This window comes from Eretmochelys imbricata, chromosome 7, assembly GCF_965152235.1.
Source record: "Eretmochelys imbricata isolate rEreImb1 chromosome 7, rEreImb1.hap1, whole genome shotgun sequence".
In the NCBI taxonomy this organism is placed as follows: domain Eukaryota; kingdom Metazoa; phylum Chordata; order Testudines; family Cheloniidae; genus Eretmochelys; species Eretmochelys imbricata.
Window position 1 is genome coordinate 119596114 of NC_135578.1, and position 16392 is coordinate 119612505.

General features: G+C 44.5%; 1 protein-coding gene across 1 annotated transcript in view; it reads right to left on the reverse strand.

Moving 5' to 3' along the window:
* Nucleotides 1-3265: 3265 nt before the first annotated feature.
* The window catches only part of CFAP58 (cilia and flagella associated protein 58), a 95900-nt gene continuing 82773 nt past the window's right edge, over nt 3266-16392 (reverse strand). Inside the window, 2 exon segments of the mRNA XM_077822878.1 lie at nt 3266-3386; nt 11319-11452. Coding sequence (XP_077679004.1) covers nt 3266-3386; nt 11319-11452 — 255 coding nt within the window.

The window sequence follows — 16392 nt, forward strand, 5'->3', positions numbered from 1 at the left end:
CATTAAAAGCGCCTCGGCACCACGCAGATTCACAGACAGTGACAATGATTTTCAAGTTCTCTGGCTTTTATATAGCCCTCGGGGGGTTTGTTCTCTTTCTGGTATGCTTGAGACAGTTTTAATGCCTGAATCTACATAAGGTTTCAGGACTCTCTGACGCTGTAAATTAGGCAGGCTGTAGTTGCTTAGTTCCTGGCAATGATAAAAGTTATTAGCAACAATTCTTAATTTTTCAAATTCCTGAGCAAGTTTAGTTCTCCTGAAAGTGGCAATGTAGCAGGGCGGGACTCACCCCTGCGGCACCTCCTGCTGGTTGTCCAGCGAATTAGCATTTCCAAGCTCCCGAGCACCCTCTGCAGGCCGGTGTCCTGCTTGCCGTTGGGCCCCCGAGTCCCTCCCAGACCCCGGTGCGCCTTTCACGCCGGGGTGCTGCCCCCTGGCAGTATCCCCACAGATCTGGGTCTTCCCCCACCCCTGGGGAACCCCCACCCTCTATCCCCACCTCGCCTCAGTCTTTGGCTACTGCCAGTCACCATCTAGCACCCACTCCCTGGGGCGGACTGCAGAAAAATTGCCACTCGTCATCGGCAAGGAGGGTCTGGACCTGCTGTTTCTGCCTATCCTTGGGTTGCCCTCTGCAACCCCAGTACCCTTTTCCTAGGCCTTCATCAAGGCCTGCAGCCTGGAGGTTTCTCAGGCTGGAGCTCCCCAGCTCCTCTAGCCTTTCCCCAGCCCTGCTCCACTGATAGGTACCCTGCTCAGCTCCCAAGAGTCAGGCCCCTCTCTCTCAACATCTAGAGAGAGACTGTCCTCCTGGCCCACTGCCCTCTTATAAAGGCTATCTGGGCCCTGATTGGGGCTTGGCCACAGCTGTGGCTGTTTCCCCAATCAACTGAGGCTTGCTGCTTTCCCTAGCAGCAGCCCTCTTGCAGCCTAAGCCCTCTCCCAGGGCTGATTTCAAGCCCTTCAGGGCAGGAGTGGGTGACCAGCCCACTACAGGTAAGTTAATGCATTTGAGCTGGGACAGGGCTAGTGGCCAATGTATTCAAACTTTGGCTGCCTAACATTAGTCTCCTAGCATTTTATTGCCATGTGCTGCACTTGGCAAGTGGGCTCATACTCATTAATCATCCCTTCGGACTGGGAAGCATACTTGCGGTCACAAATCCTAGTACTTTGCATTCCTATAGTGCTCTTCATCTAAGTAGCTTAAAGCACTTTTCAAACAAGAATGAATTAATCCTCATAACTCTCCACTCAAGTATTATTATACCCATTTTACAGATAGGTAAACTGAGACAGTGAGCTATTTAAGGTCAGATTCTGCCTCCCCTACTCAACACTGAATAGTACCTTATTCCATTCATAGTCCCATTTATTTTGACACTAGATACTAAACAGTGCAGGTAATGGTGGCAGAATCTGTCTGATTGGGACTTGTCCATGGTCACATAAGCAGAAAGAGGGAGAGCAGGGAATCATCCTGGTGCCTACTCTCCACCCCAGCCTTAACCATTAGATTACGCTCACTTTCCTAGATCCTGATCTGAATTAATGGAAAGACATCCATTGACTTGAATGAACTTTGAATTTGGCCCCTATACAGTACAGTTAAGATATGGAGTAATAAACAAATGACTTATCCATAATGGGTTGGGCTTCTGAGGCTCTCTGAGCCCTATTCTGCCATTGTTACTCATGTGGAGTAATGCTTTACTCTGGGAGTAGTTTAATTTATTTCAGTATGACTGCTCCCAAAGTACATTACTACTCAGTACATTACTCAAAGTATATTACTACTACTGAGTAAACGGGGAAAAATCTGGCCTTATAGAAACACTGGAAATTCAGCTCCTTTCTAAAGAATGGCCTAGACCCTATTTGGGACGTCTTCATACTAATATATCCAGGTCAGCCATCTTGACTTTACTGTGATTGGATTATTGTGGTTGTACTGAAATGTCATACACACACACCAGACAAGAGTCAGACAATAAGACTCCTCTAAAATGATACTGTGGCGTAAATATACTTGACAGAGAGAAAAAAAATACAATAGATCTGATGACTCAGTGTTCTGGCCTCTGATGTAACAGCAAAGTAGATCCCTGTTGTATTTAACTTGAGTCTCCTGAATTAAACACTTCCATTAAAAGTTTCCCACAGTAGCTTTAATATTTAATTATGTGTTCCACCAAAGCAAAGATCAAAATCTCTGCAAAGGGGTTTTTTTTTATTAAATATTTATCAGCATATCTCTTTGGACTAGTTTTTCATCCCCTGGGCCAGGAGAGAGCATTCCATATAGAAAGCAGTTTCAAAACATTTTATTTTACAGCTTGAGAGTTTTCTGTACTTCAGCACCTCTTGCAGTGATTTTGTCATATCACTTGGTAATCAATGGTAATTAAATCTCTTTTGGCCAAAAAGGTTGGAGGGCTCACACTGTGTTGCAAAAACAATTTTTTAAAGTTACAAAAATGTTCCAGGATCTTTCTCCTAATAGAAATTAAAGTGCAAAGTTTGCCATGTTTTGAGTTCAGATTTACAAGAAACAATTTATAGAGGATGGCAGGTTCCAGACAGAGTATATAGACTGCCTATTTAAACAGACATAATTATGTCACTTAGTATCCACATCCAGTATGCAGAATTGCATCCCAATTGTACAGTGGGTAGGTCCACTGTGGCCAAAAACTCCCTTGATCTTAATAATGGCTGTAGCAAATATTGAATAAACCAAATGATATTTCTCCCCCACAAAGAATTTTCTCACGTGAACATCTGAGCAAAGAGTTGTCAATTCGGTGTTTGCTTAAAATAGGACATGGAGTTTCTCGTTATTCCTTTTTCCTTGTTTTCTGTTTTTCTCCTTCCTTTTAGTAGATTTAAATTGATGGATAAACGGAATATGTGCTTGGGATGGAGGTAGATAGAGGGTATATAGTTGTGCACATTTAAGTGTTTTGGGTGTTACAATTCTAAATAAAAAGTCACAGTAACAAGGAAGAAATATCAGCATATGTCCCAGCTGTGCAGCTCCATGGACATGTATGTGGTAATGCTGGTGCCATCAAGAGCAGAATTTAGCCTATTGTGTGTAAATTACAGCACTGCCCACTCTAGAATAAGCTTCTTTTATGAAAACAATGCAGTGATACCAAAGAGAACATTTGATATGAGTTAATCTAAAACCATTCTCTGAAACACCCAAGAACTAATTTAGTTCAGCAGGAAAAGTGGGACATGATGACATGACTCCAGTTTAGGCCATAACCTTGGGCGGCTGCTTGGTGAGAGCAAAGCCTCCCCCAGTGAAACGAGGAACATCCATTCTCTGCATTGGAAACTCCTGCTCCATGTTAGCCAACACTCGCTCCTTATCCCTTTAGAGGAAACAAAGAGGAGAAAGGAAAGAAATGTTTTTCACTTTAACTATGCAACAGTGTTTTCAAACAAAGCAAGTCCTGTGTCCTCCAAAGTTTCTGTGATGCAACCACTCTACCAAGAGATCATTAAAAATATGTTGATTAAAGCCTGTTAGGCTAAACAGCCAAGACTAGGTGTCTGTTTGGATCTAATTAAGCGACTACCGATGATTTTCAGAATTATTAAAAATTAGAACTAAATGAGTTCTAATGTTAGCCGCCCGAAGTTGGTCAGAGCATCTCATTAGAACTAGAATAAGCGTGAGCTTTGTGACTTTGGGTTTCTAATCATCGCCCCATTCTATCAAGTTCTCATTTGTTTTCAAACAAACAGCTAGATTCATCAAAGGCACGATGGAGAGATATTTTTCCTTTGTTGAATTTTAATGAATAAATACTGTTATCTGTCTTCAAATTTTAACAAAGTTCCAGTTATAATTATCCAGCCTGTTATATTTGCAGAAAACCAACACTATATCTGTGGGGCACCTATAGCCTCAGGAACTTCCTCCATCTGAGGATCCAAAGCTTGAATGTGGTGGCCTTAAGAGAATGGAGCAATGTTTAGATGTTCACTCTTTAATAGGTCCGGGGGTGGGTGGTATCCAGAGTAGAATAAATATAAAACTTTCAGTTTTCTGAGATACACCTCAAGACTTCAGAGACAGGTGTCAGAAATCATAGAATCATAGAACCATAGGGTTAGAAGGGACTGAAAGGGTCATCTAGTCTAATCCCCTGCCAAGATGCAGGATTTCTTGTGTCTAAACCATTCAAGACAGATGGTTCCAGCCTCCTTTAGAAAACCTCCAGTGAAGGAGCTTCCACAGCCTCCATAGGCAGTCTGTTCCATTGTCCTACTGTTCTTACAGTTAGGAAGTTTTTCCTGAGATTTAATCTATATCTGCTGTTCTGCAGTTTGAACCCATTGCCTCTTGTCCTGGCCTCTGTGGCAAGAGAGAACAACTTTTCTCCATTTTTTTTGGCAGCCTTTCAAGTATCTGAAGACCGTTATCATACCCCCCTTAATCTCCTCTTTTCCAAACTAAACATACGTAGTTCCTTCAGCCTTTGCTCACATGGCTTGCTTTCCATCCCTTTGACCACCTTTGTCACTCACCTCTGGATCCTTTCCAGTTGCTGCACATCCTTTCTATACATTGGTGACCAAAACCGGACACAGTTCTCCAGCTGAGGCCTACCCAGCGCCGAGTAGAGCGGTACTATTGCATCACATGACTTGCATCCTATGCCTCAGTTAATGCAACCTAAAACTGCATTTGCTTCTTTTGCAACAGCATCGCATTGCTGACTCAGGTTGAAGCTGTGATCCACCACAACTCCCAGAGCCTTCTCAGCAGTGCTGCTGCCAAGCCAGTTTCCCCCCATTCTGTATTTGTGCTTTTGGTTTTTCTTCCATAAGTGTAGCATCTTACATCTGTCTTTGTTACATTTCATGTTGTTGTCCATAGCCCCGTTCCCCAAATTGTCAAGATCCCTCTGAATTTTTGTCTTCTGCAAACTTGATCAGTATGCTCTTCTACACTTATAGCCAGGTCATTCATAAAGATGTTAAACAACACTGGACCCAGAACAGATCCCTGTGGAACCCCACTTGAGACCTCCCTCCAATCTGACATCACTCCATTAATCTTTTCTAATATTTAAAATAAATGAAGCAGGATTTTACAAAGTCCTAGTTTACTATAACAACAGTGGAGCTCTAAGAACTTTACAAAAGAGGTCAGGATACCCTCATTTTACAGATGGGGAACCTAAGGCACAGAAAGGGGACGTGATTTGGTCAAGGATAACCAACATGCTAATGGCACAACTGGGAATAGATTCCAGGCTTCCTAAGTCACAGTCCAATCTGTCAACTAGGCCATATTGACTGGCCCTAGCTTAGTTAAGATTAAATAAACAGTTATTGTAAAGGAACACAATTTCCTTGTATTTTTTGTCATTTTGCTTTAACAGCTAATCTTTGGCCTTTGCTGATTCCTGCCCAATCTCCTTGGCCCCTGGATTGATCTCCCAGTGAAAAAAATGGCTTCCTATAGTTAGCATTTCTCCCTTGGTCCCCCAATATTACTATCTGAAAAAAGAAAAATCCAAGAGAAACCCCATACGGAGGCCAGGGATGTTTTCTTGTTCCACATGTCATTTGTGTGGAAGCATGGGATTAAGCACAGGTTGGGTTAGTTAGGGGAGGGCAAACTTTTTGGCACGAAGGCCACATCTGGGCATGAAAATTGTATGGCGGGCCATGAATGCTTACGAAATTGGGGGTTGGAGTGTGGAAGGGGATGAGGGCTCCAGGTGGGGGTGCAGACTCTGGGTGGAGCCAGAAATGAGTTCAGGGTACAGGAGGGGGCTCCAGGTTGGGACATGGGGTTGGGGTGTGAGGAGGTGGGTGAGGGCTCCGGCTGGGGGTGCAGGCTCTGGGGTGGGGCTGAATATGAGGGGCTGGGGCAAGGGAGGGTGCTCCGGGTTGGGACTGAGGAGTTCAGAGGGCAGGAGGGGGATCATGGCTGGGGCAGGGGGTTGGGGTGTGGGAGGAGGTCAGGATTGCAGACTCCAGGCGGCGCTTACCTCAAGCAGCTCCTGGAAGCAGCGGCATGTCCCCTCTCCCGCTCCTATGTGGAGGAGTGGCTCTGCGTGCTGCCCCGTCTGCAGGAACCGTCCCTGCAGCTCCCATTGGCCTCAGTTCCTAGCAAATGGGAGCTGTGGGAGTGGCGCTTGGGGCAGGGGCAGCGTGTGGAGCCCCCTGGCTGCCCCTACATGTAGGAGCCGGAGGGGGGACATAGCGCTGTTTCCAGGAGCTGCGCGGAGCCACGGCACGCGCAGAGCGGGGCAAGCCCCCGACCCTGCTCCCTGACTGGAGCGCCAGAGCGGGGCAAGCCCCGGACCCCACACCCCAGCGGGAGCTTGAGGGCCAGATTAAAATGTCTGAAGGGCCGGATGCAGCTCCCAAGCCATAGTTTGCCCACCCCTGGGTTAGATGCACACAAATAAACCAAACCACTTGTAAATATTTTTAACAAAGTCAACATAGTGCTGGGGGAAAGTGCCAGGCTGACAGCCCTGGGGTCTGAGGTGCCCCATCTTGACAGGTATTGCCACCCGCAGTGTACTTCAATCCAAAGGCTGGAGCGAGAAGGTTGGCCCGGCTCCATGTCCTTTCAAACTGTGGGTGCCCACTGAGGCTGTCAGAAGGGTGCCAACTGAAGTGTTGCTGATTCTTGTGCACCAGGTATTGTTTCACACAGCATCGTTGTTCAAGCTGTCCGGTGGTAATGACTTTCTGGCTACCGCCTGTAGCCAATGCAGCTACTCACACAGGAAAGGGCTAATGGATCAGGTCTCTGATCTGGATTCAAGCAGGCGACCTAGAGGCACTAAAGGCTCCGTATCCCATGACCAATCCTCTGAGATCAAACCAATACCATGGTGTTGGAGGGCACCAGGAGAGGTAATGGAGAAGAAAAGCAACAAGTAGTGGTAGGGGAGAAACGGGAGGAAGAAAGAATGTCAGAGGGAGCTGGGGATGCTGTCAGGGAGGGCCAGGGATCAGAAAAAGAGGACTAAACGTTTACAGTCCCAAACACAAGATTTCCTGCTTGAAGCCAAATCCAAAGCTAAGGTCCCATGCAAGTCCACCAATCATTACAGCCATGGAAAGCCGCATCACTTCAATAACCAAGACTTTAAATCACAAAAGAGGGCAGTACCGTGCAAATCAATAAAGGCCTTTAGATTACACCTTTCTGCAGTGCTATCTAGGAGCATTAACTCAGCTGCATACCAGCATAGTCAGTAATGTTGCCAATGCTGTTGCACCAACGGGATTCTCTTTTTATCAGCAAAGGCTGCCACAACAGCCATTTGCCGCTATTACAATGATCAAGTCAAAAAAAGTTTAATTTTGGGTTGAACTGAACATGAAATGTCAACAAAATGTAAGCTGGGTCAAATGAAGGAGAAGGAGCAGTGGTGGCTAGGGCACTCCCCTAGTTTGTGGAAGCCCCAAATTCAATTCCCACTGTTCTGGAGAAGGAATTTGGACTTGGGTTTTGCAGGTCACCCTAACCACTGAGTTATGGGCTGTCTCAATCTCTTCTTTTGAAGCTTTCCTACTTTTCATAAATAAACCATTGGAACAGGGATCAACAGCAAACAGTTTCAATCAACCTGAAACTACATTTTGTTTTTGGCAAATAAACTATTCACCAAAAGAATTTTGCTCAGCTCTAGCGACCTTCCAGAGGAGGAGTGTGAGTCAGGGCTGGGAGCCAAAACAATGTTGTCAACCTCTGAAACAGGTGTGGGGCAACATAAATCACTGAGGTCCTGGACAAGTCTCAGCATTGGCACTTGGATGGATTCCCAGAACACACATAGGGTGTGGCTAGCAGGGAACAAACACCCATGCTCAAATGCTTGTGCCTGGCCCCTGCAGGTGGCTGCCAGGGAGAGATGGCCTGCTAAATTCAACTACTGAGTTTAATCCTTAACTTTTAAACAAAATGATGGGACTGCAGGGCTGGCTCCAGCTTTTTTGCCGCCCCAAGCGGCGAAAAAAAAGAAAGGGGAAAAAAACCGATTGAGCTGCCGCCAAAGTGGAAGGGAGGGAATGATGGGCCCGCTGCCGAATTGCCGCCGAAGACCCGGACGTGCTGCCCCAACAACTGACGGAGTGCCGCCTCTTTCTATTGGCCGCCCCAGGCACCTGCTCCCTTCGCTGGTGCCTGGAGCCAGCCCTGTGGGACTGGCATAAACTGACCAATGACGGGAACCTCTTTATCACTGTTTGTGACTGACAGCTGCAAACATAACCATCCCAGGCAAGGTAAAAGAAGTCAGGTCCTGAGTAATGTGATTCTCAATACAATTATAACAGGACATCAATTCTAGCTACAGACATACAGCAAAACAGGAGCGTATTTCTTTTCTTCTCATGCACAAAAGCTAATATGAAACCAAGGTCCAAACTGTAAACATTAAAAGTGTTTTCAAGAGGACACTTAACTGTTGGAAATGGATTGTTAGACATTATGGGAGCCTCATGTATTGATCCTAAAACTCCAGGAAGGCCATTAGCAGTGAACAATTGTTGATAATTCCAACATCGAGGCAGCTTTATACAATTTGCAGATGGACAAAGGTCACTTGTTATCACTGACTATTTTGCTAGTTCCACCATCAGTACTGTTTGCTCTCTAAAATACAGTTAAGGCAAAGACAAATGCAGGTAGCTTTGAATCACAGTCAACAAAAATGGAAAAATGGAGTTTGGAGTGTCTGAGGGGGCAGGCTGGGGGAGAAGATGGGTGGAAGGAAAACTGGCTCATGCAAAAAAACCATTACTGGAAATCAAACCATCCAACTGCAAAATTACATCATCCCCTAGAAACCTCTCCTTGGGGAAAATATCTACATTTCCAAACATGACTAGTGATTCTGGGTTCAACTTGAGGCACCATAATGGGGCCTGATTTTTCAGACTGTGTCAAGCACCCACCACCTGAAAATTAGGCCCCTTTAAGGCATCACAAGTGGAACACCCAAAAAACACTGGTCACTTCTGAAAATTGAGAGCAGCTGGTTTGAATGCTCAACTGTGCTCTGTGACTGTAGAGGGAAATTACCTACCATCAAACTAAAACATTCAGCATTGGCTAAAACACTAGTGACTAACTAGATACAAAAAGATTCAGACACAGCCTGAGGTAGAAAGGGGTGAGAAGTCTAGCAAAGAAAGACTGTAGGTGCAGCTGAGGAGAAGAAAGAAGTGCTTGGGCATTGCTCCTCCCGTCTAAAGCTGTGGGTAATGAATTTCTGCAGCCACAAGGGAGCACTCATGCAGCCCCAATGAGCGTGGTTTTTCTCCAAGACTCTGCGGCATCAGGGATACATGATCCCAACACTAGGAATATGCATTCAGAAGAAGAATTACCTCCCCCATCAAGGTGCTGTGCAGTTTAAATATTTGTAAAATCCCTTGAGATCCACAGTCCAGTCAGTGCTTGAGAAGCCTTCAGTAGATGCACCTGAGCTGCCCAGTTACCACCCTGAATCCAAACTCCTATTTCTGAGTGAGATAATAGAGAAAGTGGCAAAGGGTCTCCTCCAACCGTATCTGATCAGCACCAATACCGGGACCATCCTAAGTTGATGTCAGACTGGGACTAGACACAGAGACGCTGTTGCTGCAAAATAGTCTCCTGACCATGGGCCAGGGCAGCTGGCTGAAGCTCAACCCAGCCATGACCAAAGTGATGTTGGTAAGTGAGGGGATACACTTAGAAGAAGTGTCACACACCACTACATCACCCTCAACTAAGTATGTACTCGCACCAATGATAAGGATAGTTTACAGTCTCATGGCCCTTAGCAATAATGGCAATGAATGCTTCTTCTCATCTATAGCAGGCCAGGAGATCCACCCCATGCTGGTGGACACGGATATGGGCACACTGATCCAATAAATGGTAAAATAAGCTCTGACCAGCATTTTTATGCTGACCATCTGCATAAACAGAGGAGGTGACAACTAAGTTACAACTAAGTTACAATTTCATAGAAGGCATGAAAGATAAAAATGTATAAAAACTTGGGCCGGAAGGAGGACACACAGGTGCCAGTGTGTAATTGGTTAAATTTTTTGTTATCTAGGAGTGTGGGACAATGTGATAAGTTTGAAGGAGGCAGCTCATTTTACCTATATAATGTAAATGAAAAACAATGTCTTTGGGAACCATTTCCGGACTGCAGTTCAACATCAAGCTGCTGGAACTCTGACCCCCTGCACGACCGTGACATGCAGAGGCATCGTCGGGAACCCTCAGATGAGTGGATCCTGACTGGCCAACAGGAGAAATTTGTCTGTTTATTGGGAGTAGTGAGCATAAGAGATTTGTTTGTTACACGTATTCTGTGTGTGTTGCTAATAAATAGATGTTTAAAGCACAGCTGTGTAAGACTCTTTCACTGGGAAAAGATAACACAGACCCGTAGAGCCTGGAGCCCCGTGGGAAATGGCAGGTACTTAAATTGGCCAGGTTTCTCCTGGAGCCCCATGGGAAAGAGTAGGTGCCTTACACCCTGAGCCCTCGGTCACGAAAATGTGGTGGTGCCTAAATTGACCAGGTCATGCCTTGAGCCCTCGGTAGGGTATAGGTGGGGTGCCCTATATTGTGCAGGTAACATAGGAATGAATACAACAGCCTTAAAAATAGCTCCAGCTGGTGTAACATGCTGCATCGCATCTGCTAAGAGATTCAGACCAAAGTAAACATGTCACCCCAGTGCTCCACTCAATGCAGTTTTCTCCCTTCCCAAAATCAGATCAAATTCACAGTCCTTGCACTGATCTCCAGGTACCTCAATAGGATGGCCCTAGGCTCTCTCAGAAGTCACCACAATTATGACAGGTGATCTTTGTGAACCATGGAATTGTTCAGTTGTGTTCGTGCGGGAACAGTGCTTTCTTAGTGCCCAACCTGTGATGATGAATCCCATCCTAATGCAATAGCATTCACACAATAACATACAACCCTGAAGCAGCAAATATACTGTAAGTGTTGCCAAAAAAAGGAGACTAGAGAATGGAAGAACAGGATGGAGAAAGGAAGAGGAAGATGGAAGACATACGAGAAGATGGGAGAAAAGAAAGGGAGGAAGAGGAACATGTAAAAGAAAAACATTTAAAGATTTTTTTTAAAAATGTCTAGACCTGCTCAAGGAGAAGAGGGAAGAACTCTGAGAGCACCCAAACTTTTCTGCATTTATATCTTTGTAGGCACTCAGATGCAACTGAGGTGGGCCATGCCTAAGGTTGAGGGTTAGCTGGAGAGACGGATCAAGAGAATTAACATTATTCCTTACTTGGTCTGCTGTTCCTTGCGTTTCTGGGTTAGGTATTTCTTCTTCACATTCAGAAGCTCATTGCCCAGTCTCTCTATTTCATACTTGTACTCTTGACTCTGTGATTCATACATGTTCAGTTCTGAAGACAAAACCTAACCAACCAAAAGCAAAAAATAAGCTTCACAGGTTACATCTTTCACACACTCCCTTCTCCCCATCAGATAAAATCTCTGCCTACCTGAAGACAGTTTACAGAGTTAAAGCTACACTGCGTATTTCACCAAGCAGCTTTTGAGAGACATTAATAACATTTACTGTAGTCCTCCACCTTCCTGGACCCAAATGTGAGCCAAAGACCCAAAACAAGGAGCACAGACAAATAATTAAGCAGGGAATTTTAAAATGGCATAGGATCCATCTCTTTACCACAAGTTATATTTTCCTAGCATTTCAGTGTCTTGATTATTAATTTCTGATGTATATAATTTTCAGCAGTGAAAGTAAGGTAAAGGCATATTTGTGGGGGTTAGAGAAAACTGTGGCTCTTAAAATGAAAGTTGTCCAGTTTAATGAGGGAGAGCTGAGAGATATAATGTGAGCCGGACATTTCAAAATGCTTGCAGTTAGAGTTGTGCTTTCTATCTTTACTAATCAGGAGAGAGCTGGCTGGGGTCTAGACTTCCAGGGAGTAGAGCAAATGTTACTCTGGAATCTTTCGGCCATCTGCCTATACCATTACGTCATTAATGTTTCTAACTGAAGGACGATTTTAGAGATAGTTGAAAAGTCATCCTCTTCTACTAGCATTAATGTACCTTCTGTTGTGCACCCTTTCAAGACACTCATAAATACCTATTTCATGCAGACTTTACAAGACCTGCCTCATCAGAAGCGAACAGGAACTTTAATATTGCATTTTTGTTCAAGAGGACCCACTGTATTATAGAATATAATTAACTCCACATAAGCAATATGGCATCATGCGATACAATTATTGGCATGATCCCAATCCCATTTAAATCAATTAATTTGGAAATAGGGTCATACCAAAAGCACTTTCCTGCTGCAGAAAGAAGAATATTGAGACTAGTCAAAGTTTGGAGCCCTGGCTATGTTCCAGTTAGGAAGAGAAATTGGTGAGAGTCAGGTATTTTCTGTGATGCAACATTGTTTATTTACAAGGAACACATAAAGTCCTGCTTCTCCAAATGCAGGAGGAACCAAGAACAATAGGAGCAGTTTCTTAGCTTATAACTAAGGCTACAATTTAGTCACGGAGGTCACAGCAGTCACGGATTCCGTGACTTTACCGGACCTTTGTGACTTCTTCCACCTTCAGCTGACAACAGCTGAAGCGGGAGCTTGAGGCAGGACTGTGCGCCCTTGCCCTGCTGCAACAGCTTGCAACTGCAAGCTGGAGAGCTGGAATCAGGACCCTGCAGCCCCTGCCCTGTGGTTTGCAAGGAGTGGGGGGACTACAGCCTGGCTGTGCACCCCAGCCTGGCAGCTTCTGCCAGGGGCTGCAGCTGGGCTCATGTGCCCCAGCCCCGTGGTGGGAGCTGCAGCAGGGGCTGTGAGCCCCTGCCCCACAGCATCCCTGGGCCGTGCGCCCCCTCCTGGCTGCGCCCCCTGCTGCAGCCCCTGGAGCCAGGGGTCTTTGCCTGACAGTCCCCCCCTCACCCATTGGACTCCATTCCTCCCCCTATGTAACCCTGCTCCCAGTTATTTTTAGTAAAGTCACGGATAGGTCACGGGCTCCGTGAATTTTTGTTTATTGCCTGTGACCTGTCCATGACTTTTACTAAAATAACTGTGACAAAATCTTTCCCTTACTTATAACCCCAAGCCTCCTTAGTCAACAGACCCAAAAATTCTCTCTAGTTTTTTCCAGGGTCACACTGTGCTCATCGGCTACTGCTTGGCTTTCTTGTTTTTTGCCTCTACCTCGCTCACTGTTCTGTCCTCACTCTCTCCCAGTTTTTTGACTGTTCTCCTTCATACACACACATGCCCACACATCCCTGCCCAAAACAATACTCAGCAAAAGCCTGTGGGTGGGTTCACATACTCCTTTTGTCTTAAGTGGGGGCTTATCCTTACAATAATAACAACCGTACCCTTCGACAGCAGAGGTCCAGAGCATCGAGTGTCCGGGAGCACTCTGTACAGCTTTATTCCAGGCATCTAAGAGTTATTAAGGCTCTGATGCAGCCAGGTGAAACACAGGCAACCACATGGCCACCACCAGTCCATGACCAGGCAGCATTCCCGCTTCATCTCAAGGCCAATCTTCAGAGTTTGATGTGCAGGGATTTTGTCTCAAAGGTGGGCAACATGACCAAAAAGTCAGCAGTGGCCAATGATGACTTCAGTCCTCTCTGGGCCAGTACTCAATGCTACATCCCTATTACTGATAAAGTCAAATCTTACACCCAGTAGTCATTGCTGAAAATGCATATGAAATGGCACCAACTTCCTTATGTTTTTTTTAAGCAACGTCCCTGTTTCAGATCCACCTAAGAGAATCTGACGTATGTAGGCTTCATAAAACCATACTTTTGTATATAGTTCCAACTTTTGTTCACTCCACACCGTATACAGGTCCTCCATTGCTGAGGCTGCTAAACCAGTTCTCCTTAGAATGTCTGGTGGGCTGCATCTGTTTGAAGACAATTTATTGCCTAGGTAGATGAACGTTTCAGAGTAGCAGCCATGTTAGTCTGTATCCGCAAAAAGAAAAGGAGTCCTTGTGGCACCTTAGAGACTAACCCATTTATTTGAGCATAAGCTTTCGTGAGCTACAGCTCACTTCATCAGATGCATCTGATGAAGTGAGCTGTAGCTCACGAAAGCTTATGCTCAAATAAATTTGTTAGTCTCTAAGGTGCCACAAGTCCTCCTTTTCTTTATAGGTAGATGAAGTTATCCACTACTTCCATGGGTTTGTCCAGAAGCAGAGATGTCTTGTACCACAACTTTTGTGCCAACACTCTGGATTTTTGCTTTTACCCAAGAAATCCTTGGCCCAAGAGCAGGTGCCTCGTGCTGGAAGCTCTCTAGTGTAGCTTTAAGATTCTTTGCATCCTGACCAAAGAGGATGACATCATCCGCATAATCCGGGTTGGTAAAAGAAGTTAAATTGACAGTTATACTGATATTTGTGGAGATATGTTCAAGGAAGCAATCTATTGTGCAGAAGAAGAGGGCTGCAGCCAGGACATATCCCTACTTCACTCTGGATCTAGTGTGAAATCTGTGAGACCTGAGGGTACCTCAATGCACCCATGCCTCTGAGTCATTATGTAGGTCTTGAATTAACCTCAGGAGGATATCAGGGACACTGATGCCTTGCAGGTTCTTCCACAAGGCAGCTCTAGCCTTACAGTTACATAAACCAAAGGGTGAGTTCACAGCTATCTGTCTCAGTGAAGTTTTTACTCAACCCATAAACATATGTTGACCTGGCACAGGAGAATAGCATGTATGCCTGTTTGCTAATACAATATTGTGTGTGAGGAAGTAAAAATGTACACAGCAGCAATTTAATGCATTAAAGACCAATGAGAACTCTAAGGAAAACTTTGAATCACATTCATCTTTGCTAAACTCCTGCTTCTATTTTACATTTTTTGCATTTCTTTTCTCTTCTTCCAGATAACTAAGATTTACATAAAAACAGGCTCCTTGTTTATTAAGGGTAAACATCATCTGCTCCTGGAGGATTTTCCCCAGGGTTGGTGTAGAGTTGATTATGATGCAGAAATAGAAGATGATGACTTCAACAGGGAAAGGAGCTGAAGGAGCAGATGAACTCTTGGGAGAAGGCTCTTGCTTTCATATAGTCAAGAACAAGGGAAGAGCCCTACATTTCATATAAGTAGAATTGCTTCTCATGATCACACCTTCAAAACATTTTCCATGAGGCAGCTCTTCAGAACCAGGAAATCCTGATTTCTAGTGACAAGGGGTTAAGATAGATTACTCTTGTCAGCCCTGTAATAAGACACGAGACTAATGTACGCACAATGCACTGTGAGAGAAATAACAAGGATTTAGGAACAGTTTCCACTAGCATGTTAAAAGGAGTGTGAAAATGTTTTCGACTCACTTATTAGGAGATTTCACTCATTTAAGAAAAAATGAAATTAAGCCTCATGTATCTGTAGTATCTCAAAATGTCCATGTGGCTGAGCGTTTAGAGTAATATGCTGTACATTAATATTCTAATTGCACTTTCATTTCTTCTTTGTTTAATGAAACAAATAAACATAATATTACTAAATTCTATTCTCAGAATGCTTAGGAAGCTTACACATTAGTAAAACAACCTCCCTTTGTTTTCCCCAGCAGAGAGGCTATGAATATTGTTATGGACTTTCATACAGAAAGCACAGTTAACAGGTAGCACTGGCATTATACAACACTGTACTGTAGACTAGAGAAATGTCATGTAAGTGCTCGGCAATGTACCCACAGTAACATGTACAGTTCTGTCCACTTCAGAACCAAAACACCATTGGAACAAAACCAAGGGAAGTGGTGGATTCTGCATCTGTTGAAGTCTTCACATCAAGACAGGATCCCTTTCTGGAAGATAAGCTTTAGTGAGACATAGGTTACTGGGTTCAATATAGGGATAACTGGATGAAACTCTCTGCCCTGTGCTAGACAGGAAGTCAGACTAGATGATTCAGTGGTCTCTTCTGGCCTTAAAAATCTATGAATCTATGAAAAAGAAGTCAATTTCTAAAATGTAACTGTTTCGGTTAGCCTCTGAGGGCAGACCAATAAACAGGCCCTATATCTTGTCCAAGTAAACCTGTTGAGTTAGTAATATTTACGCAGCATGCTATTCCTGGACTGAAATACAAGGTGTTCTTTCACAGATTTATTTGGATGAAATGGAGGATCTACTTATTGATCTGCCCTCAACGGCTAATGGAAATGGTTAGGTTTCAGACGATTCTTAGAAAGGATGCTTCTCAACTGATGGGCCAGTTTTTGCTTGTAGAGACATTTTATAGTTATTCTTCCATCTTTGACTGTTGGTCCTATTTGTCCTCTTACTTGTATCTATTGACTAATCAAGCTG